Below are 19558 nucleotides of genomic sequence, written 5' to 3'. Positions count from 1 at the left end.
AATTGGAAAATACTGGTTCACGAAATGAACCTCAAGATGGCCGCCGCTAGTGGTTGCGGGTTGGCGGTCTAGTGGTTTGCCGATTTCCAGGTGCTTCAGGTGATGAGAAGCGCGCAAATGCCAACCGCCGCGCACTTCACCAGAAAATTCGCCGAGACTAGTCAAGTATTTCGGAGTTTCCTGAAAGAGTATCAAGAGTGAGTTAGAATCGTAACTTTGTTGCACTTTCGAAGTTCGAAGAGAGAGAGAGGAGGTGTTTCGAGTGTTAGTAATTCTAACCTTCAAGAAGAAGTTATCAGTAAAACGAATTCCTTCTTCAGTCGTCACGAGGCCTCCACCGGTAGCAGTCACCCAGAGAGAGAGAGAAACTACACAGCAGCTACAAAAGACAAGAAATGAAGATTCAGATAAGTCACTGAATTTGAAGCAATATGTGTACCCTGTAGTTATATTTGGTTACAGTCTATCTTGAGCAAGATACGCAAAGCACTTACCTGAGTTGGAAGTTCACGATAATTTCCTGAAAGAGAAGAAGAAGAAGAAATATTAAAATACAATTATAGAACTAGGATAGGTAAATATACACTAATAGAGTAGAGTAGAGTACAAACACTGAGAATAGAATAATAGTAGTTTACTAATAGGTAAATAGGCACATATAAATAGAGTTAGGAAGCAGAAACAAGAAGAACTTACCAAACTGAACAATGGATGATGTACAGATATAAAACTTATAATAGAGGTAAGAGTCCTTAATTTTAGGAGTTGCAGGGTGAACAAAGGAAAATATTAGAAGTTAATAATTACTCTTGTTACATAGGTTAATACAGAAAGGATAAGAAAAAAAAACCAAAAAGACGTAAGAGAAGAGAAGCACATCTCTAGATAAATTAGGTAAAGACGTCCACAGAGTAGAAATAAGCTAGAATAGGGTAGTGTAGGAATTTGAAGAGTAATTAATCTGCTATCGTTATTTAGGTTTCTCTGAATTCGAGTCTGCAGGTCGGACTAGACAAGAGGAAGAGTTCCAGAGCAGTCTCTTCTACCATTTTCTTATTTTATCCACTCCCCCTTCCCCCTGGAGGGTTCAAGAGAGTTAAATTCTAAAACGGGCTCTAGGGAATCTTTTAGAGGGAGTTGGGAACTATCTTCAAGACATACAAGCAAGTTAACAGAAGAGAGAATAGAGAATCATTCACTTCTGCTCCTGTGCAATTTCACAGTGGTAAGAATTCACTTTAGCCTCTGACACTGACGCAGTCGCTGGACTACACCGCGGTACAGCAAGTCCGAACAGTGAAACCGGGTCTTGATTCTATGATTGAGGATGTCAGAAGTTAAAGTCTGTGATAATTTCTGTGTACCCCCTCTGACCAGGTGCAACCAACAGTAGGTCCCAACAGTGGAATGGTGTCTTGATCCCACAATGGACGATGTTAGAACTGCATCTGAGAGTGTAGATGAACACAATATCCTTTTAGTATACTTTCTTGAAGAATTTTCTTTAGATGTCTTATAGGTTCACTACAATGACCAAATTCATCTTGCTAGTCCAAAGGAACACTGAATAGTCTACACTGTGGACAGCAAAAATGGCTATTCGAATTGTTTTGATTTATTTATTGCTGCGTTTTCTGTGATTTATGTTGTTGTATTTTGTGAAGAGGAAGTGAGAAACAGTATTCATGGTTGTCTGTGTGAGTACTGCCTTCAATTAACACTGCAGACTGCAGTGTTCACAATTCAGATTGAGGTCTGCGAGGTCGGAAGGTTCCTGAGATCAACGCTGGCTACCATGACACAGGCACACAGCGCCCTGCCTGAGGCCCAGCACAGTGGAGTGCTCTGTACACTACTAAGACAGTAGTCCAACAGGTACCAACAGTGGAACAGTGTCTTGATCGCATAATGGACGATGTTAGAACTGCATCTGAGAGTGGAGATGAAGGTACTCCCTTTGACCAGGTGCAACTAACTCTAGGTCCCAACGTGTGGAACGGTGTCTTGATCCCACAATGGACGATGTTAGAACTGCATCTGAGAGTGGAGATGAAGGTACTCCCTTTGACTAGGTGCAACCAACTCTAGGTCTCAACAGTGGAACAGTATTGCTTGGTTTTCATAGAACTCCGTCCGTTGAGGTGCCTCACACTCTGTACTTCCGTAGTTAACTGCTGCACATGATTATTGGGCTTGGCTGACAGCAGTCGCTGGACTACACCGCAGTACAGCAAGTCCGAACAGTGAAACCGGGTCTTGATTCTATGATTGAGGATGTCAGAAGTTAAAGTCTGTGATCATTTCTGTGTACCCCCTCTGACCAGGTGCAACCAACTGCAGGTCCCAACAGTGGAACGGTGTCTTGATCCCACAATGGACAGTGTTAGAACTGCATCTGAGAGTGGAGATGAAGGTACTCCCTTCGACCAGGTGCAACCTACTCTAGGTCCCAACAGTGGAACGGTGTCTTGACCCCACAATGGAAGATGTCCGATATTACTTGTTGCTTGGTTTTCATGAAACTCCCTACTTTGAGGTGCATCAGACTCTGTGCTTGCGTAGCTAACTGTTGCACATGATTATTGTGCTTGGTTGACACCAGTCTGTGGAGTACACCTCGGTACAGCAGGTCCGAACAGTGAAACAAGGTCTTGATTCTATGACTGAGGATGTCAGAAGTTCAAGTCTGTGATTATTTCTGTGTACCTCTCCGATTTGGTGCAACCAACTCCATGCTTTAGAATTCAACGGTACGTGGCTGTGAGGCGTTAATGAATAGTGCCTCTGGCCTACACTGTGGTCAGCAGGGCTCACAATTTAGATCGAGTGGTGATTGTTTAATTACAGAATCCAGTGGTCAAGTAACTAGAACTTCTATTGAAATATACACAATATCCTTTTAGTATACTTGCTTAAAGAATTTTTTTAGATGTCTTATAGGTTTACTACAATGACCAAATTCATCTTGCAAGTCCAAAGGAACACTGCTAGTCTACACTGTGGACAGCAGAAATGGCTATTTGAATTGTTTTGATTTATTTATTGCAGAGTTTTCTGTAATTTATTTTGTTGTATTTTGTGAGGAGGAAGTGAGAAAAAGTATTCATGGTTGTTTGTGTGAGTAATGACTTCAATTAACACTGCAGACTGCAGTGTTCATGATTCAGATCGTGTCGGTATTGTAGATGACGCAGTCCTGTAGGAAAAGACATTGCTCCAGTGCGCTCTGTCTGCACCATGCATACGTATCATTACAGGCTCCGCACGCACTTTTTGTTGCTTTGCTTCTGACAAAAAGGGGAGCTCAAGTGCACGTTACATAGCTGTGGGCCCTTGCTGACCGCTCTCTTTTGCCTACACTGCAGACAGAAGTGTTCGCAATTCAGATCGAGAGGTGATTGTTTAATGACAGAATCCAGTAGTCAAGTAACTACAACGTCTATTGCAATATACACATTATCATTTTAGTATACTTGCTTGTAGACAATTTTTTAGATGACTTATAGGTTTAGTACAATGACCAAATGTATCTTGCAAGTGCAAAGGAACACTGAATAGTCTACACTGTGGACAGCAGAAATCGGAATTCAAATTGCTTTGATTTATTTATTGCGGAGTTTTCTGAAATTCATGTTGTTGTGTTTTATGAAGAGGAAGTAAGAAAAAGTATTTGTGAATGTCTGTGTGAGTACTGCCTTCAATTTACACTGCAGACAGCGGTGTTCACAATTCAGATTGAGTTGGTATTGTAGATGAGGTAGTCCTGTAGGAAAAGACGTTGCTGCTGTGCGCTTTGTCCGCACCACGCATACGCATCATCGCAGGCTCCGGACACGCTTTTTGTTGCTTCTCGTATGACAAACTGTAGCTCAAGTCCACCTTACATAGCTGTGAGCACTTGCTCACTGTTCTCTCTGGCCTACACTGCAGACGGCAGTGTTCATAATTCAGATCGAGTCGCTATTGTAGATGACCCAGTCCTGTAGGAAAAGACATTGCTCCAGTGCGCTCCGTCCGCACCATGCATACGCATCATTGCAGGCTCCGCATATGTTTTTTTTGTTGCTTTGCGTATGACAAACTGGGCAGCTAAAGTCAATATCACATGGCTGTGGGCACCAGCTGAACGCTCTCTCTGGCCTACACTGCAGACAGCAGTGTTCACATTTGAGATTGAGTCGGTATTGTAGATGACGCAGTCCTGTAGGAAAAGACATTGCTGCAGTACACTCTGTCTGCACCACTCATACGCATCATGGCTGGGTCCATACAATGCTTTTTGGTTGCTTCGCGTACTGCAAACTGTGAAGCTCAAGTCAATGCCACGTGGCCGTGGGCCTTTGCTGACCACTCTGTCTGGCTTACACTGCAGACAGCAGTGTTCACAATTCAGATTGAGTCGCTTTTGCAGATGATGCGGTGTTGAGGGCAACAGATATTGCTCCTAGTACGGCCCGCCCGTAGCACGCATCATCGCTTGCTGTGCACATGCTGAATGCTTTTGATGTGTCTATGTGAGTGCACTAGAACTGATGGAGCGTTTATGATATAATCTTTTTGTGTATTATTTCAGATCTATTGATTGTGTCCCAGTATACCGCAGGTTGTGGTTCTTTTACTGTAGACTTTTTTCTGTATTATTTCACATCTACTCTCCCTACCTTACTGCAGCACAAATTATGGATTCTTTTAATATTGAATCTCTGTGTGTGATCCAAAGATTACTGTTGTAGTTGATGCTAGCAGCAACCATTCCCTCAGGGCTGCTTTAAACTCACCCCACACGCATCCAACACAGTCGTCACTGGATATGTGTAGTTGGTAATAAAAAGGAGTCGAGCGCACGTGTCCGTACCCACTTCCACTATCTATCTGTGTGTTCATTATCTATGCATGATACTGCCTCTGGGCCATAGTACATTACATTGTACTGTGGACAGCGTATGCAACCATGTTACCTCCGGTAGTGGAGAAAACTTTGGTTATGTAACTTTTAGGTGTATGGATATCACAGGTGGGAGGCTACTTTACAAAGTATGAATATTGATGAAGATGAGGGTTGCATGTTTTGTGTAGTGTAAGATATGTGTACATTGCAAAAAGTTTAGAAAAAAGCTCTCTAAGCAGAACAGGTGTGTCTCATCAAATGCAGTACAGAAATTGACTAAAATGGGTGACGTTTTCCAACTGTTACAATGGGAAATGTTATGAACTAATGAAATGCTTCTTTCTATGGTCACATAGCAATCGCGCACTCAGTGCGCAAGGAGACTGCACCCAACGTGATTTTGAGAAAATATATTTACTATAATATATGTTTATTACATTTAGAAATATATAAATGTTTAAAATATTTTTCATTATCGTTTGCTCTCATATACACTTATTTAGATATAGTTTTGGGACAAAAAAAATGAGGCAATGGCATATGCGTTGCGACACCGTACATCTATGACGTAACACAGGCTGTGGCAGCGTGCACTCGTCATATACGCAACACGAAGCGGGCGCGACCTTATACATATATGACGTAATCGCGCAGCTTGTGCGTGCGTACCCGTTGCATACCAAAGTAGCAGCTGGCGTGACCTCATATGTTCGAGGTAGTACCGTTGCTGCAACGTTTCCCAGTGTTTTTCGCTGATCGCAACCACCGTATTGCGGCCCTTGTTTTCCTGCCTAAAGTGGCTACCAGCGAAGAGCTGTTTGATGATGGGATTTCCCTTCACCTGGATATACTATAGATCCAGCAGTGTCTTTTACTATACAAGCCTTCTTGTTATTAATTGGTGATTCCGCTGATACTTAGACCTCTATGTGACACTCTGAAGATTTGAATCTGAACATCTTTGCAATTAGACGGTGATGGTGTTGGACTCCATATTTGTTGGTCGAGTTCTGCAATTATTCGACTAGCTGTGGCCTGTATACAGACGGCTTCAAAGCCTTGCTAACATATTTTGCCGGATGGAAACACATCCTATGAGCAGTATTTTTCTATGTCCTCCTCAGCCCATGGAGGCATTTGACTCCACCTTCATCCAGTGGCCCTTGTTTTCATCCAGTGGCCCTTGTTTTCCTGCCTAAAGTGGCTATCAGCGAAGAGCTGTTTGATGATGGGATTTCCCTTCACCTGGATATACTATAGATCCAGCAGTGTCTTTTACTATACAAGCCTTCTTCTTATTAATTGGTGATTCCGCCGATCCTTAGACCTCTATATGACACTCCAAAGATTTGAATCTGAACATCTTTGCAATTAGAAGGTGGCGGTATTGGACTCCATATTTTTGGGTTGAGTTCTGCAATTATTTGACTAGCTGTGGCCTGTATACAGACGGCTTCAAAGCCTTACTAAAATATTTTGCCAGACGGGAACACAGCCTATAAGCAGTATTTTTCTATGTCCTCCTCAGCCCATGGAGGCATTTGACTCCACCTTCATCCAGTGCCCTGAAGAAGTTCTGCACTAGGACAAAACGCGTGGGCTGTACTGTGTGTTGAGTCATTACAACCGGACTCTATTTTCTATGTAAAATGAAAATGGAATAAATAGAAAAAACTGAAGAATCCTCTCTCTTTGCCTATTGGATATGGACTTTATAATTGTTCTTATTGATCTACTTTTGTTGTGTGGTGCACCTGTGCTTTTGGTTCATATGTATATGTTGTTACGCGGGACGCTTTGCCACAAACCCGTCGGATACGAAATGCGCATCATTTAAATGTGGTGCATAGGATTCGTGTGCAGATCGAGCTTGGTAGACTACCAGTGCAGGACTGTAGTTTTCTCCCCACCCCAAAAAAAATTATATACATATTTTTGAGGGAAGATATAAAACATTACATAATTTTTAAAGTTAAAAAAAAGGATAATAGAGTTGCAAAATATTCAAACTAATTAGAAAAATTATAGGTTTTATAAATATTAAAATATGAAATTAACATTTAAAAAACCTTCGGAATTCACTAAAAAAACATAGATTTTACTGACGTTATAGGTAAGAAAAAGACTAATATAAAAGCAGAGAAATTCACTAGTTATAATTAGTTGAGCTAATTATAACTTGCACGCCCGCAATGCACTGCTGATGACGTCTCATATTACATCACTCATAACATGGTCAGTGACATCACTGATGACATCTCAAATGACATCACTGATGACATCATCCATGTGATAATCTGATGCACATACTCATGCTCTAATATAAACTTTGATACACCCAATCTAAAATACAGACTACTATTTTTGAAACCGTACACACAACAATGCCAGACGCTACATACCATCGACTGTTTCTAGGTCTATACACACATTCTGTGACTTATACATGCAGTTACTCATCAATACAGTATTATAATATGAACTCATACACCTATACATACAGCCACACTCATCCATAGAGTTTCTCACACACTTAGTCAGTCATGCAAAGATTGCATTATCTACTCATTTACTCATGTATACAGTTATACACACCAACTGAGTTATTTATACACACACCACATCACTTATTTATGCAGATACTAACACATACTTTATACACCCACTCTTCAAATAACTTACTCTCATGTATAGTCATTTATATACTCCAACACTCACATATACTGCCATATGTAGTTACTCACACATATACCACTGAGACATTCATTCACTCACCAACACACCCATACACACACTCACACACCCATACAGCCCTTCACAGATGCACTCTTGAACCCATACATTAGAATCATTTAGGAAAAAACTTAAAACACACCTTTTTATGCTGTCATAAACTTAGCCTACCCTCCCTTCCAAAGATGTATTTCCAGAGCAAACTGTCCAGTGCAAGCAAAAAGCGCAGAGATATCCCTTCGGGAATTGACTCAGGCGTTTTACAAGCATATAAATAAATAAATACACCCAGTGAATCACTCACACATCTATGCACAAAGTCACACCCCTCACCCACCCACACAGACACTCAGGCACCCATACAGATACTCAGACAACAAATCAATAACCCATATAGACACTCATGTAGCTACTCACCAACCCATGCAGCCGCTTACACACCAACTTAGAGATTAATACAGACTTGCACACAGTTTAGTCACTAACCCATTGTGGAGGGGAAACACCACTCACCTCAAAGGGGCGGCACCTGAATGGGGATACCATGGCAGCGAAATATATTCGGCCTCCACGCCTGTTATTCCGGTCTGCACCAACCCCCAGTCCACGCCCATGCATTCAGTAAGACACGTTCAATCACTCACTTATACAGTCAGTCACACACCTACTAAATAATCCCCTTAGGCCCTTTTAAATCCACCCATTCTTCAATACACCTTGGCATAGATATATATGCAAAATATTTAAACTTTGCAGAAATACCCATTTACTGGATGATGTATTCGGTGATGTCGTTTGAGATGTCATCAGTGATGTCACTGACCATGTCATGAATGATGTAATATGTGACGTCATCAGCAGTGCATTGCGGGCACGTGAGTTATAGTTAGCTCAACTAACTATAACTGGGGAATTTCTCTAGTTTTATATGAGTCAAATGTCCAACTAACTATATCGTCCCTGAAACCTATCTTTTTTCAGTGATATATATATATATATATATATATATATATATATATATATATATATATATATATATATATATATATATATATTATAGCAGTTGTGGATTGTGTTTAAGGATTACTGTTAGTATGCGAGTTCAGAAAACATGTTCATCTACAGTTTTGTGAAAAGTGAGACTGTTACTTTTGTTATGCCTAAAATAATGTCAGTGAACCCAGGCATTTTATACTGCAGAGTAGCAGAGTCTGGTGAATTGACCTTAATGTTATCTCTTTTGTGCTTCTCTTTTCAGAAGTTGAAATGCTATACAGCACAATCTCAGATGGACTTGAAGTCTGCCAACTAGAACTAGTTCAGGATTCCAGGCGGAGTGCCAGGAGAATACAGGAACCGGGATCAATGCAGGTAAGAGTAAATCTAAATAGCAACCATGTTCTAGCACAGAGGTAAAATGGCAAGCAAACAGCTGACGAAAGGGCATGGTTTGAATACAGCAACTCCCAAGATGCCTGCCCAAGTTTTGCAAGACTTTACAATCTTACACAATCCTGTATAAAAGTCCTGTAGCAGTCTTACAAAACCTCATTACCATGCACAAGTCTCTCAAATTCTCTCTTCTAGACTTCGAGATCCTGTGCAAGTCCCATAAGAGGTAGAATCCTTGCAAGACTTAAACAATGAAGACCACTAAAGGCCTGTGAGTGCACAAGCATCAGGTCAGGACTCCAGATTACAAATTAAGGGCTCAGGGGTCAGGACAAATCTGGGTCCAGGGACACCGGGTAACACTACGATTGTCGAAGACTAAAAGATGGATCCTCTTTTGCAGGTAGCGCGGGACACCGAGGCAGACCATGTAATAGGCTTTTTGGGGATGTGGTAGAGCTTTGCCCAAGCAAAGTTATGAGGATGCACATGGACAGAATAGAGGCAGACTGCTCAGGCCATAACAGTCCCATCACAATTGCAAAACCATTGTTGCAGTCTGTCACTCTCAAAATGTGCTCCCTTGAGCTACCAAATTGCAATAATCTTTAGAATCCTTTAGGCATATTCTCCCTTGTACACTTGCCCACAGCCATAAGTGGGTTTTTCTTCACCTTCCGAATGCATGGTTCCTTAATCTGATCCTTTGCCTGTCAGTGCGAGTCCCAATCTCGCTCCCTTAACCCTTAGCAGTCCATGCTCCTCCCTTTTGTTTGCCTTGCAGTTCTGATCAAAACAACTCTCCCAATGAATGTTGATTAATCATATTCTGCTACCATATTAAAAGGTTAATAGATATAGCTATTAATGTCTCATAAGCCTAGAGGATCTCTAACAGAGATGGTCTGAAGGCAAAATTCCAGCCAGTTATCCCACTCCTGATCTAACAATGCTAGAAGGTCACTGTGTCATAATGTACCGCTTCTGAATTTTGACACTTCCGATTCCCAGCTACCTGCTAACAAAGCACACATCTATTTCCATCTGCATTATCCGATCCAATTATTTGTTGTCCATGCAATCTTAGTGCCAAGGGACTATGGTCAGGGTCCCCCAGAGGAACCACCTGCAGATCTGCTAACCTACCCCAAGAGTTAAAGAAGGCGGAGGTGGAGGCAGAGTCAATCATTTGAGTTTCAGTATTCATAATATACATCAGGTTCGAAAGATTATCTCCTATTGACTATTTTTTAACCATAATGAATAAGCAGTGATAGAACTACAAGAGTATCTCTATCTGTCACAGATGCAAACACTAATGAGACTGAATTTCTAAATACTCCTCTTCAGTTCCCATATTCCCATCCAGAAAGTTGGCATTAAACATCACATTCCATTAATTATTTCATAGGTGTTATCTCACCTGAATGTATGTAGTCTTGCATGCCTGCATGAATGCAGGAATACTATTGCACATTGAAGGCCAGATTTACTAAGAGTTTGCAGGTTCGCACCAGCGAAACGGTAAGAGGTATTTTATGCTGGAAATGTGCCCTTTTCTCAGATCAAGTAGCACTGTCCTTTTTTGCACCTCTATGCATCAATGAGGCATTGCTTGGTGTAACCGTGGCAAATCAGAGCAAGCAGCCACAGTTTTTCAATCAAAGGCCAATCTACTAACCCTGCACATAGGGAGGATGCTTTAGGCATTTTATTTCACTTAACTGGCATGCAAAGGTTGCACCTAAAATGTAGTTCTCTTGGTAGTCAAAGCAGAAACCTAATCCAAACTTATAAGCTTTGCCTCTACCAAAGGAACTAGTTGGTGGAGGAGAGTCTCCCCCCTGCCAGCAGGGTAACAAAAAAGAAAAAGAATATTATATATTCTGTACAAACAGTAATGGCCGGTGTCAGAGGAGAGGAGCGGGCGGGGGGAGAGGGCAGAAGAACACAGGGAAAAAAACTTACCTGCTGCCTGCAGCTTGCCACATCGCTGTCTTCTGCTCCTTGTGGTTCCACTGCAAGGTAGAGGATCCCAGCCTTCCCTGCGACCAATCCTGAAGCTGCTTCTCATACTTGTGAGCAGCTTCAGGATTGGCCTGAGCACCGAGGATTTGCGCTCCCAGGGAGACCCGGAGCCTGTGCTTTGCTGTCTCCAATCTCTGGCAGCTGGCCAAACCGTCAAGTGGATTGATAACTGTGCATACCACTCCCATGGGTGCCTGTTATCCCTCTGGCCCCGCCCCCCAAGTCTCCAGGAAAACATAAAACGATAACAAACCCAGGTTTATATTGTTTTTGCCTCTACAGTAAAGCCTGTAGCGTGTAGAGCAATTACATGGTTCTGTGTATTTCTACTGCATCTTCTACTGATTTTCATGTTATTGGTCATATTCTCATCCTCGTAAAGACTGATATTATCAGCCGAAGAAAAATGTCACATACCCAGCAATCCCACACTTCCGCTAAGTACCTGGTATGTCTATTGGGTGTGAGAAAGGATATCATTCTTTTGTGATCTCCCCACTTTTTCCCTGTCTGCTTTTTGCCGGCTTAGCTCACTTTTCCCCTATATTGTGAAAGGTGCATTGGTTTCACATCATTGACTTATTTACATTTCTTAGGCCTTACTAAAAAGCACAAGAAATGCACCAATGGCTTGGAATTTAAATGTCACACATGGGCTGCAGTGGGCATTGATACCACCTACATATCTGACAAAGTGAAAAGCTTTGGGAAGTACCATAATGTTCTGGCTGGGCTATAAATTAAAAGGAAAGCGGTAATGCATGGCAAGTAAAAGTGCCTTTGCCATGTAGGAAAACATATTTTCCGTATATTAACGAAGTCACCCCAAAATTATGCCTGGTAATTTTACAGGTCAGAGTGCTCAGTATATAAAAATGGCTTATTCGATACTGGAAAAGTATTACCTTTCAAGTTGCAATCTCCAAAAAGCGTTTTAACTGTGTAGTTAAAGGTGCATTTACCATGCACAGACCTACCTATCAATACATTAATTATTTCATATCTCCACCTGGTAAAATGCTAGAATACAAGTAAAAGTGATTTTCCTGTAGTTGCAAAAATCTAATTAATTGGTGGTAGTAGAATTGTGATATCTTTATTGGAAAAGTAACTTTAGTGTACTTTGTACTGCATGAGGGTAAACCAGTTGAGAAACGATTTGCCTCCTCTGGACCCTACTCCAAAGGCCCAATCCACATTTTTACACATTGTATGGCATCTGAGCCCACAAAGGTAGGGGTGTTGACAAGTTTTCACCTAGCTAGGATTAGCGCACCAGGAAAGGCACTGGACAGCTTTCACGGGTCTTCCTTTGGCTTGGAACTGTCAAATGGATATATGACGTTATAACGCATACTTTTACAACGCATACCTTTACAACGAAATTTTTACAACGCAAATACTATTACAACGCATGTATTTACAACGCATGTTTTTACAACGCAGGTACCTTTACAACGCATACCAATACAACGTAAGTATTGGTAAGTATATATTAATTTTTTAATTGTAAATTAATTGAAATTAATATAATTTAATATAATGAAATTTAATTTAATTTAATTAATTTAATTTAAATTTAATTTTACTTTATTTTTACCCTGTACCCCTGTACCCCAAAAACCCAAAACTGACCCTGAACCCTAAAAATACCCCTTTACCCAAAAACCCAACACTGACCCTGAATCCTAAAAATACCCCTTTACCCAAAAACCCGAAACTGACCCTGAACCCTAAAAATACCCCTTTACCCAAAAACCCAAAACTGACCCTGAACCCTAAAAATACCCCTTTACCCAAAAACCCAAAACTGACCCTGAACCCTAAAAATACCCCTTTACCCAAAAACCCAAAACTGACCCTGAACCCTAAAAATACCCCTTTACCCAAAAACCCAAAACTGACCCTAACCCCTAAAAATACCCCTTTACCCAAAAACCCAAAACTGACCCTGAACCCTAAAAATACCCCTTTACCCAAAAACCCAAAACTGACCCTGAATCCTAAAAATACCCCTTTACCCAAAAACCCAAAACTGACCCTGAACCCTAAAAATACCCCTTTACCCAAAAACCCAAAACTTACCCTGAACCCTAAAAATACCCCTTTACCCAAAAACCCAAACATATAACATTTTAATTATAATTATATACTTACCAATACTTACGTTGTAATGGTATGCGTTGTAAAGGTACCTACATTGTAAAAACATGCGTTGTAAATACATGCGTTGTAATCGTTTTTGCGTTGTAAAAGTTTCGTTGTAATGGTAGTGCGTTGTAAAAGTTGCGTTATAAAGATTGTATACCCTGTCAAATGGGTCTGTCAGAAACAGCTACCATTCATTCCCAGTGAAGTGTGACCCCCAGTTTATTGTGGTCACACCCACTAAATCCCCTAAGCCCCAGAAGACAATTACACTTCTTTTGTAGAACAGAAGATCCAGGAAATGTATCTCACTCCACCCTAATTAAGTTCAGCTTGAGTGAAAAGGAGTGCTTAGAGAAAGACAAACCTGTTAAAGAATCTCTCATTCACAGGTGGTACGCATAGAGTAGTGCCCTAAACCCCTGACATCAGTCCACACAAACAGTAGTTGGTAGTTTATGATATATTTATTTAAATACACTATGAGCCTCATTTATGGGGATTTGGAGTAGGGCAGCTGACTAACTCACCTTGCTGTACTTCCCTACATCAAAGTGAAAAGGGAGGAATGCACTGTATTCATGTCCTGTACCCCCGCACTGATGCTGTTTTGGCAGCCTATTGCCAACGCAGGCACCCTTGCACCATGGTGCAAGGGTGCCTGTGTTGTTGGCAGGATTGTTTTTGTGCAAGTTGGGGTACCTTCCTGCACGAAAACTATCCTGGGAGGCTATTTCCGCTTTCTATGTCTGCTGCACAATGCAGCACCCATGGAAATAGGAAACGACTAGGAGAAATAAAGTGTTTTCTCCTTATTGCGCCTCCCCTAAGAGGCGCAATGTTTTGGTGCATTTCCAGGTTTACATGGTCTTGTAAATTTGGGGAAATGTCGAAAATCCATGGGTGTTGTGTGGTAACACCACCGCAGTGCCCATGGAACGCTTCCTTAGCACAGAGTAAGGCAAAGCTGCAATTTGCGCTGCCTTGCCTTAGTCATATCTATGAGGCCATGCAAAGCCATCAAACTGGCTCTGCAAGGCCTCATAAATATGACTTTGTGGTTTGCCCCACCGATGCGTCACATTAATTGACACTACAGAAGCCCAAGGGACTGATAAATATGCCTTCATGTGTCTAAGAAACATTTGCATTAGAATGATTGTAAATATTACAAACAGCTCAGAAGCAATCTATGTATATTAGGGCAAAGGTTGAATATGTCTCAAATTTGTTTCATCACACATCCTGGCACTACTAGTGTTACCATAGTAGGTTGTAACCAGTCTTCTTATGTTATAGTTGAATACATTTTAGTTCTTTTGTAATATTCCAAGTCATGCAGTGCAGCCGCGGTCCGTGCAGGTAACAGCGGTGGGGCGGTGGGGACATGTAAGGGATGATGCAGAGGACAAATGTATTATTTATTTAATTTTCCCTCTGCACCGTCCCTCGGAATACCCCCTTATACCGTCCAACCGCTGTTACCTGCACAGACCGTGGCTGATGCAGTGTCTCCCGCATATCTTGTGGCACCTTCAGGCTGGAAATCAGAACCCCATTGTCCAGTACCTCCTTCAACAACCCACCCTATACCAGTACCTTCTATATCTTTCTTAGGGATGATGTTCAATAGAGTGAGGTGGACCAGTTCATGCTTGGCTCCTGTATAGATATATGATATTCAAGCAGTTCATTTTGTCCAAAGGTGTGAAACTGAGAGGAAGCTACTGCTACTTGCCTTCCTTCTTCCTAAAGGATGGAATACACAAGGTCATCCATTGACCAGGATAAGGGGGCAGGACCACAAGCCCTAGCACAGCTCGCGGCAGCCGCCGCCCAGGCCAATTATGTCATGCCAGGTGGTGCGTTATTAATCTGCTTCGGGCTCCCGCAGTGCAGAAGCTGCTTTGGGCTCCTGCAGTGCGGGACGCCCGTTGACGAGGACAAGGGGGTCCGTCCACAAGCCTCAGCATAGCTTGCGGCAGCCACGCCCACTCCAGGAGGCACGTTCTTAAGCGGATTTGGGCTCCCGCAGCGCGGGAGGCACCCAGGAACGTGCCTAGGCAAAGAGCGCACACTTCTGCACCCGTCAAGGGCCGACAGAGGCTGGGCTAGGTCAGGTCTCTTGGTTTATAACAACGACTAAGGTACTGTTTTTTTCCATTCCCTTTTTTAATAAATACTTTGCATTTTTAATGCACCGTGACGGCGGCCGTTTATAAGCTGAGTGACCACCTTGTTGGTTTTAAAGAGCCTGTGTAAACCCACTGTTGAGACTCATCATCATCAGTTAGTCTTTATTCAAAAATTTTCAATCATAATAAACACAGTACAACCATAAAAAGTGTCATAAAATATCCCCCTAAAATCATACAATACTTCACAAAATTTAAAATCAACATTATCGAAAAATTCCTAACAGTTACTTAAAGGAAATAACTATAAAATTGAATCCATATAAAATCATTTTTCTACAAATTCTATCATGGGGATGCCCACTTACCAGTGGGCATGATCAAGTAGTGGATGTAGTTCCTAGAGCAACCTCCAGATTTTTTATTCGCAGTACCCAGGTCCAGCTAAGAAATTTCACCATGGCAATAACAATGTCTGTACGAGTGTTTGTTACCAGGATATGCAAAGATATGCAAAGCTGTCATACATGATCTGGTATCAAGATTGGAACACAACGGCTTAAGCCACCTGCGACGCGGACCCTTGTATGCTGGGCACACGAATAATACATGGGCTATCGACTCTACCAGGGATGGGCACGTGGGACAGTTAATATCTAGAGCCTTATTCCATTTTGCCATAAAGGGTCTTACCGGAAGGGTGCCCACTCTAAGTTGATGATACTAGGGGGTGACACAAACATCTGGTCCCCCACCTGGTGGCCCAAGGACTTAGGTAGATGCCCAGGATCATCAGAAAAAGTGAAGAATTTGGGCTTCACTCTTGACATGAATTTATCATTTGAAGCCCAAGCCAGTAAGTTGTCTTCAACACTCTGGTATATTCTAAAAATGATAAAAAAATTACTTCCATATCTACCACAGGATTCACGTAAAACAGTAGTAACAGCATTAGCTTTGGCGAGACTGGATTACGGAAACGGTTTATATGCCGGAGCTAGGACAAAAGTTATAGACAAATTACAACGTCTACAAAATGCAGCAGCCAGACTGGTTCTAGGCATACCTAAATTTGAGCAGATTAGCCATAAACTAAAGACTTTGCATTGGCTGCCAATTGCAAAGAGGGTGAAATTTAACCCCTTCTATGCTAATGACAAGGTCAGCTCGTCATGCAGTACACTGGACCTGTGCTTATGACGAGCTGACATTGTCATGAACAATAGGCTTTTAGGACTTTCAGCGCAGGGGGGGAATTGCCTTAGCAGGCAAGGTGTTAAAGCACTATGCCTGACCTATAAGGCATTTCAGGGAAAAGGACCACAATTTTTGAAATATCATCTGAAACAATATGAACCAACGAGATCTCTGAGATCCGGCCAACTGAAGCTAATTACCGTTCCCAGATTTAGACGAGCAAGCTGGGGCAGTAGAAGCTTCCTTGTACACGCAGCACGCACCTGGAATCAGCTACCTCTTGCCATAAAAACCTGCCCATCTTTAGAATCCTTTAGAAAGGAAGTTAAAACATGGCTATTCTCTGCATAACTTTAGACACCGCTCAAGGAATGGAAGGATTTATCATAGCGCCAAGACGCCCGCGGGCATTCGCGCGCTTTACAAATCGACAAATCAAATCAAATCAAATGATATAGTTTCCTATCACCTGGTTTTGTGATAAGTTTCCAATAGGCTTCTGCTTCCGTTCAAGTTTGTGCTCCAGGAAAATACCTGTAAGGGAGCTACTGCATACCATCAACAGGGTATTCTTACTAATCATATCCCAAAAGAGTACTTTATACTCATTTTTGTAGGGAAATAAGTTCCCTATTGGGTCTTCCCACAGGTGGCTAAGCCCCATATCATCAAGATTGCCCTTAATCTTCTGCAGCCATTTAGTTTTTGAAAGATAAATCGGCTTTCCTAATATACATTAGTGCGTTGGCATAAGGTGCCAACTCGGGTGTTGTTCAAAGCCTCCTCCAGTACGCTAAGGGTCTAAATCCCGCAACCTTATCAAATGAGGTAGAGCCTAAGTCTTACAGCAGGGGCTTAATGGGTGTTGATTGAGGGAGGGTGGTTAGTGATCTCAAAAACTTATTTTGTGCAAGAACTAGGGGAGATAAGTTTTTGAACCCCCAAAGCTCTGCACCATATATTATAGGTGCTCTGGTTTTCCCATTATAGATCGTTAGAGCCGACCCCACCGGTTTAGTATATGAAAATCGGTGTTCTTTTAATAGGGCTCCTGCTAACTGATTGTGCTTAAGAACTAGGGCTTCTAACTGGAATTTCCAGTTCATACTCCTACCCATAGTTAGTCCTAGGTATGTAAAGGTATTCTATTTGTTCCAAACGTGCATTATTCATTTCAACTCTGCCTTTAATAGAATTATGTTTGTCCAACACCATGAACTTGGTCTTGTCAACATTAACTACAAGTTCATGGTTGTTGCAAAAATCAGTAAATCTATCAAGGGCGCGTTGCAGACCAGATTGAGTTTTAGACAAGATTAAAGTGTCGTTTGCAAACTATAAAAGTGGAACCTTTGAACCAACTAGAGTTGTAGCATCGGTTGGAAAATTAGTGTAATATATGATGACCTTATTTATAAACAAGGAGAATAGGGTAGGGGCAAGAACACACCCTTGCCGCACTCCCTTATTAACTGGAAAGCGATCAGTTAATTCACCCTGTTGCCCCCACCGTACCCGGGCATAATTCGCCTCATGCAATTTAATGATAAAACCTAGGATTTCTAATGGCATCCCATCCTCCTTTAGGGAATCCCATAGCTTATGACGAGGCACTAAATCGAATGCTGATTTTAAATCAACAAATGCTGCATATAGGGTCCCCCCTGCTAAAATCACTGTACTCCAATAAATCATCATAAATCTAAAAACTTGGTCGATGGTGCTGACGTGGGGTCGAAAGCCCGCTTGATAGGTAGATAATATATTCTGATCTATTACCCATTCATTAACTCTACCTAGCACAAGTCTAGCCACAATTTTCTGTAGAGTATCAATTAGGCTTATTGGCCTGTAATTGCTAGGACAGGCAGGATCACTCTTTTTATATATGGGAATAATTTCGACCCCACAGCAAGTGTCAGGTATTGGAGCACCTCTGGCCAAGGCATTTATGATTATATGGATGTATTTAGTCCAATTCTTCCTATCTTGTTTGTAAATATCAGCCGGGATACAATCCGGGCCAGGTGCCATCCCTGCTGGAACCCCATCCAAAACCCTTTCTATCTCCCCTGTATCAAATGTTAAAACAGCCTCAGTAGTAAACTCAAGATATTCAATTGAAGTACTTTCCGGGGAAGCAAATTGGGCTTGATAGTGCTCTACCCAGATATCAGGTGGTACATTGTTAACTAGTGTGGGCCTGATCTCCACTACTCCATTTAACTAATTGCCAGAATTTAATCCAATTCTTCCCATTACTGGCGTTAGTTAAATTTAACAAAACACACAAGTTGATTTGCCGGAATGTTGCACAATGGCAAAACATTCAACCCCAGTCACAGATCTGGGTTTAATCCATCGTTATTTTGCTCACCAAGCCACCCCAGTTCAGACTGTGGGTGAATGTTTTGCCATTGTGCAACATTCCGTCCATCATCTTGTGTGTTTTGCTGTTCACCCTATGTGGGAAGGGTATGCCCAGACGTGGGTCCCATGCTCACTAAGCCAATGGAGTCAAGCTATCCTGGCTGAAGACGGCTGATAGCCAGAAACCGGTCCCAGGATGCTTGATTCCGGTCCAGGGAAGACATGGCTTGGCAGTTCGGGCTGGACTGTTCCCATGAGGCACAGGGTCAAGACTGATTTGCATATGGCCATGTCTGAACTGGGGTGGCTTGGTGAGCAAAATACCTATGGATTAAACCCAGATCTGTGACGGGGGGTGAATGTTTTGCCATTGTGCAACATTCCGTCCATCATCTTGTGTGTTTTGCTGTTCACCCTATGTGGGAGGGGTATTCCCAGACGTGGGTCCCATGCTCACTAAGCCACTGGAGTCAAGCTATCCTGCCTGAAGACCGCTGATAGCCAGAAACCGGTCCTAGAATGCTTGATTCCGGTCCAGGGAAGACATGGCTTGGCAGTTCGGGCTGGACTGTTCCCAAGAGGCACAGGGTCAAGACTGATTTGCATATGGCCATGTCTGAACTGGGGTGGCTTGGTGAGCAAAATAACGATGGATTAAACCCAGATC

The 19558-nt window shown here is 42.1% G+C and overlaps 1 protein-coding gene across 3 annotated transcripts in view; it reads left to right on the top strand.

The window, feature by feature from the left end:
* The window catches only part of LOC144753407 (uncharacterized), a 211230-nt gene that overhangs the window by 170369 nt on the left and 21303 nt on the right, over nt 1–19558 (top strand). For all 3 annotated transcript variants that reach the window (XR_013594343.1, XM_078641107.1, XM_078641106.1), the window contains one exon: nt 8880–8992. Coding sequence is in view for 2 of the 3 variants with exons in the window: in XM_078641107.1 (XP_078497233.1) it covers nt 8880–8992 (113 nt within the window). In the remaining variant the exon portion in view is untranslated. The remainder of the gene's footprint in view (nt 1–8879; nt 8993–19558) is intronic.

The sequence above is a fragment of the Lissotriton helveticus genome, chromosome 5_1 (assembly GCF_964261635.1).
Source record: "Lissotriton helveticus chromosome 5_1, aLisHel1.1, whole genome shotgun sequence".
NCBI lineage: Eukaryota > Metazoa > Chordata > Amphibia > Caudata > Salamandridae > Lissotriton > Lissotriton helveticus.
The sequence above is the reverse complement of the archived record's forward strand: the minus strand, read 5'-3'. Positions and strand labels throughout refer to the sequence as shown.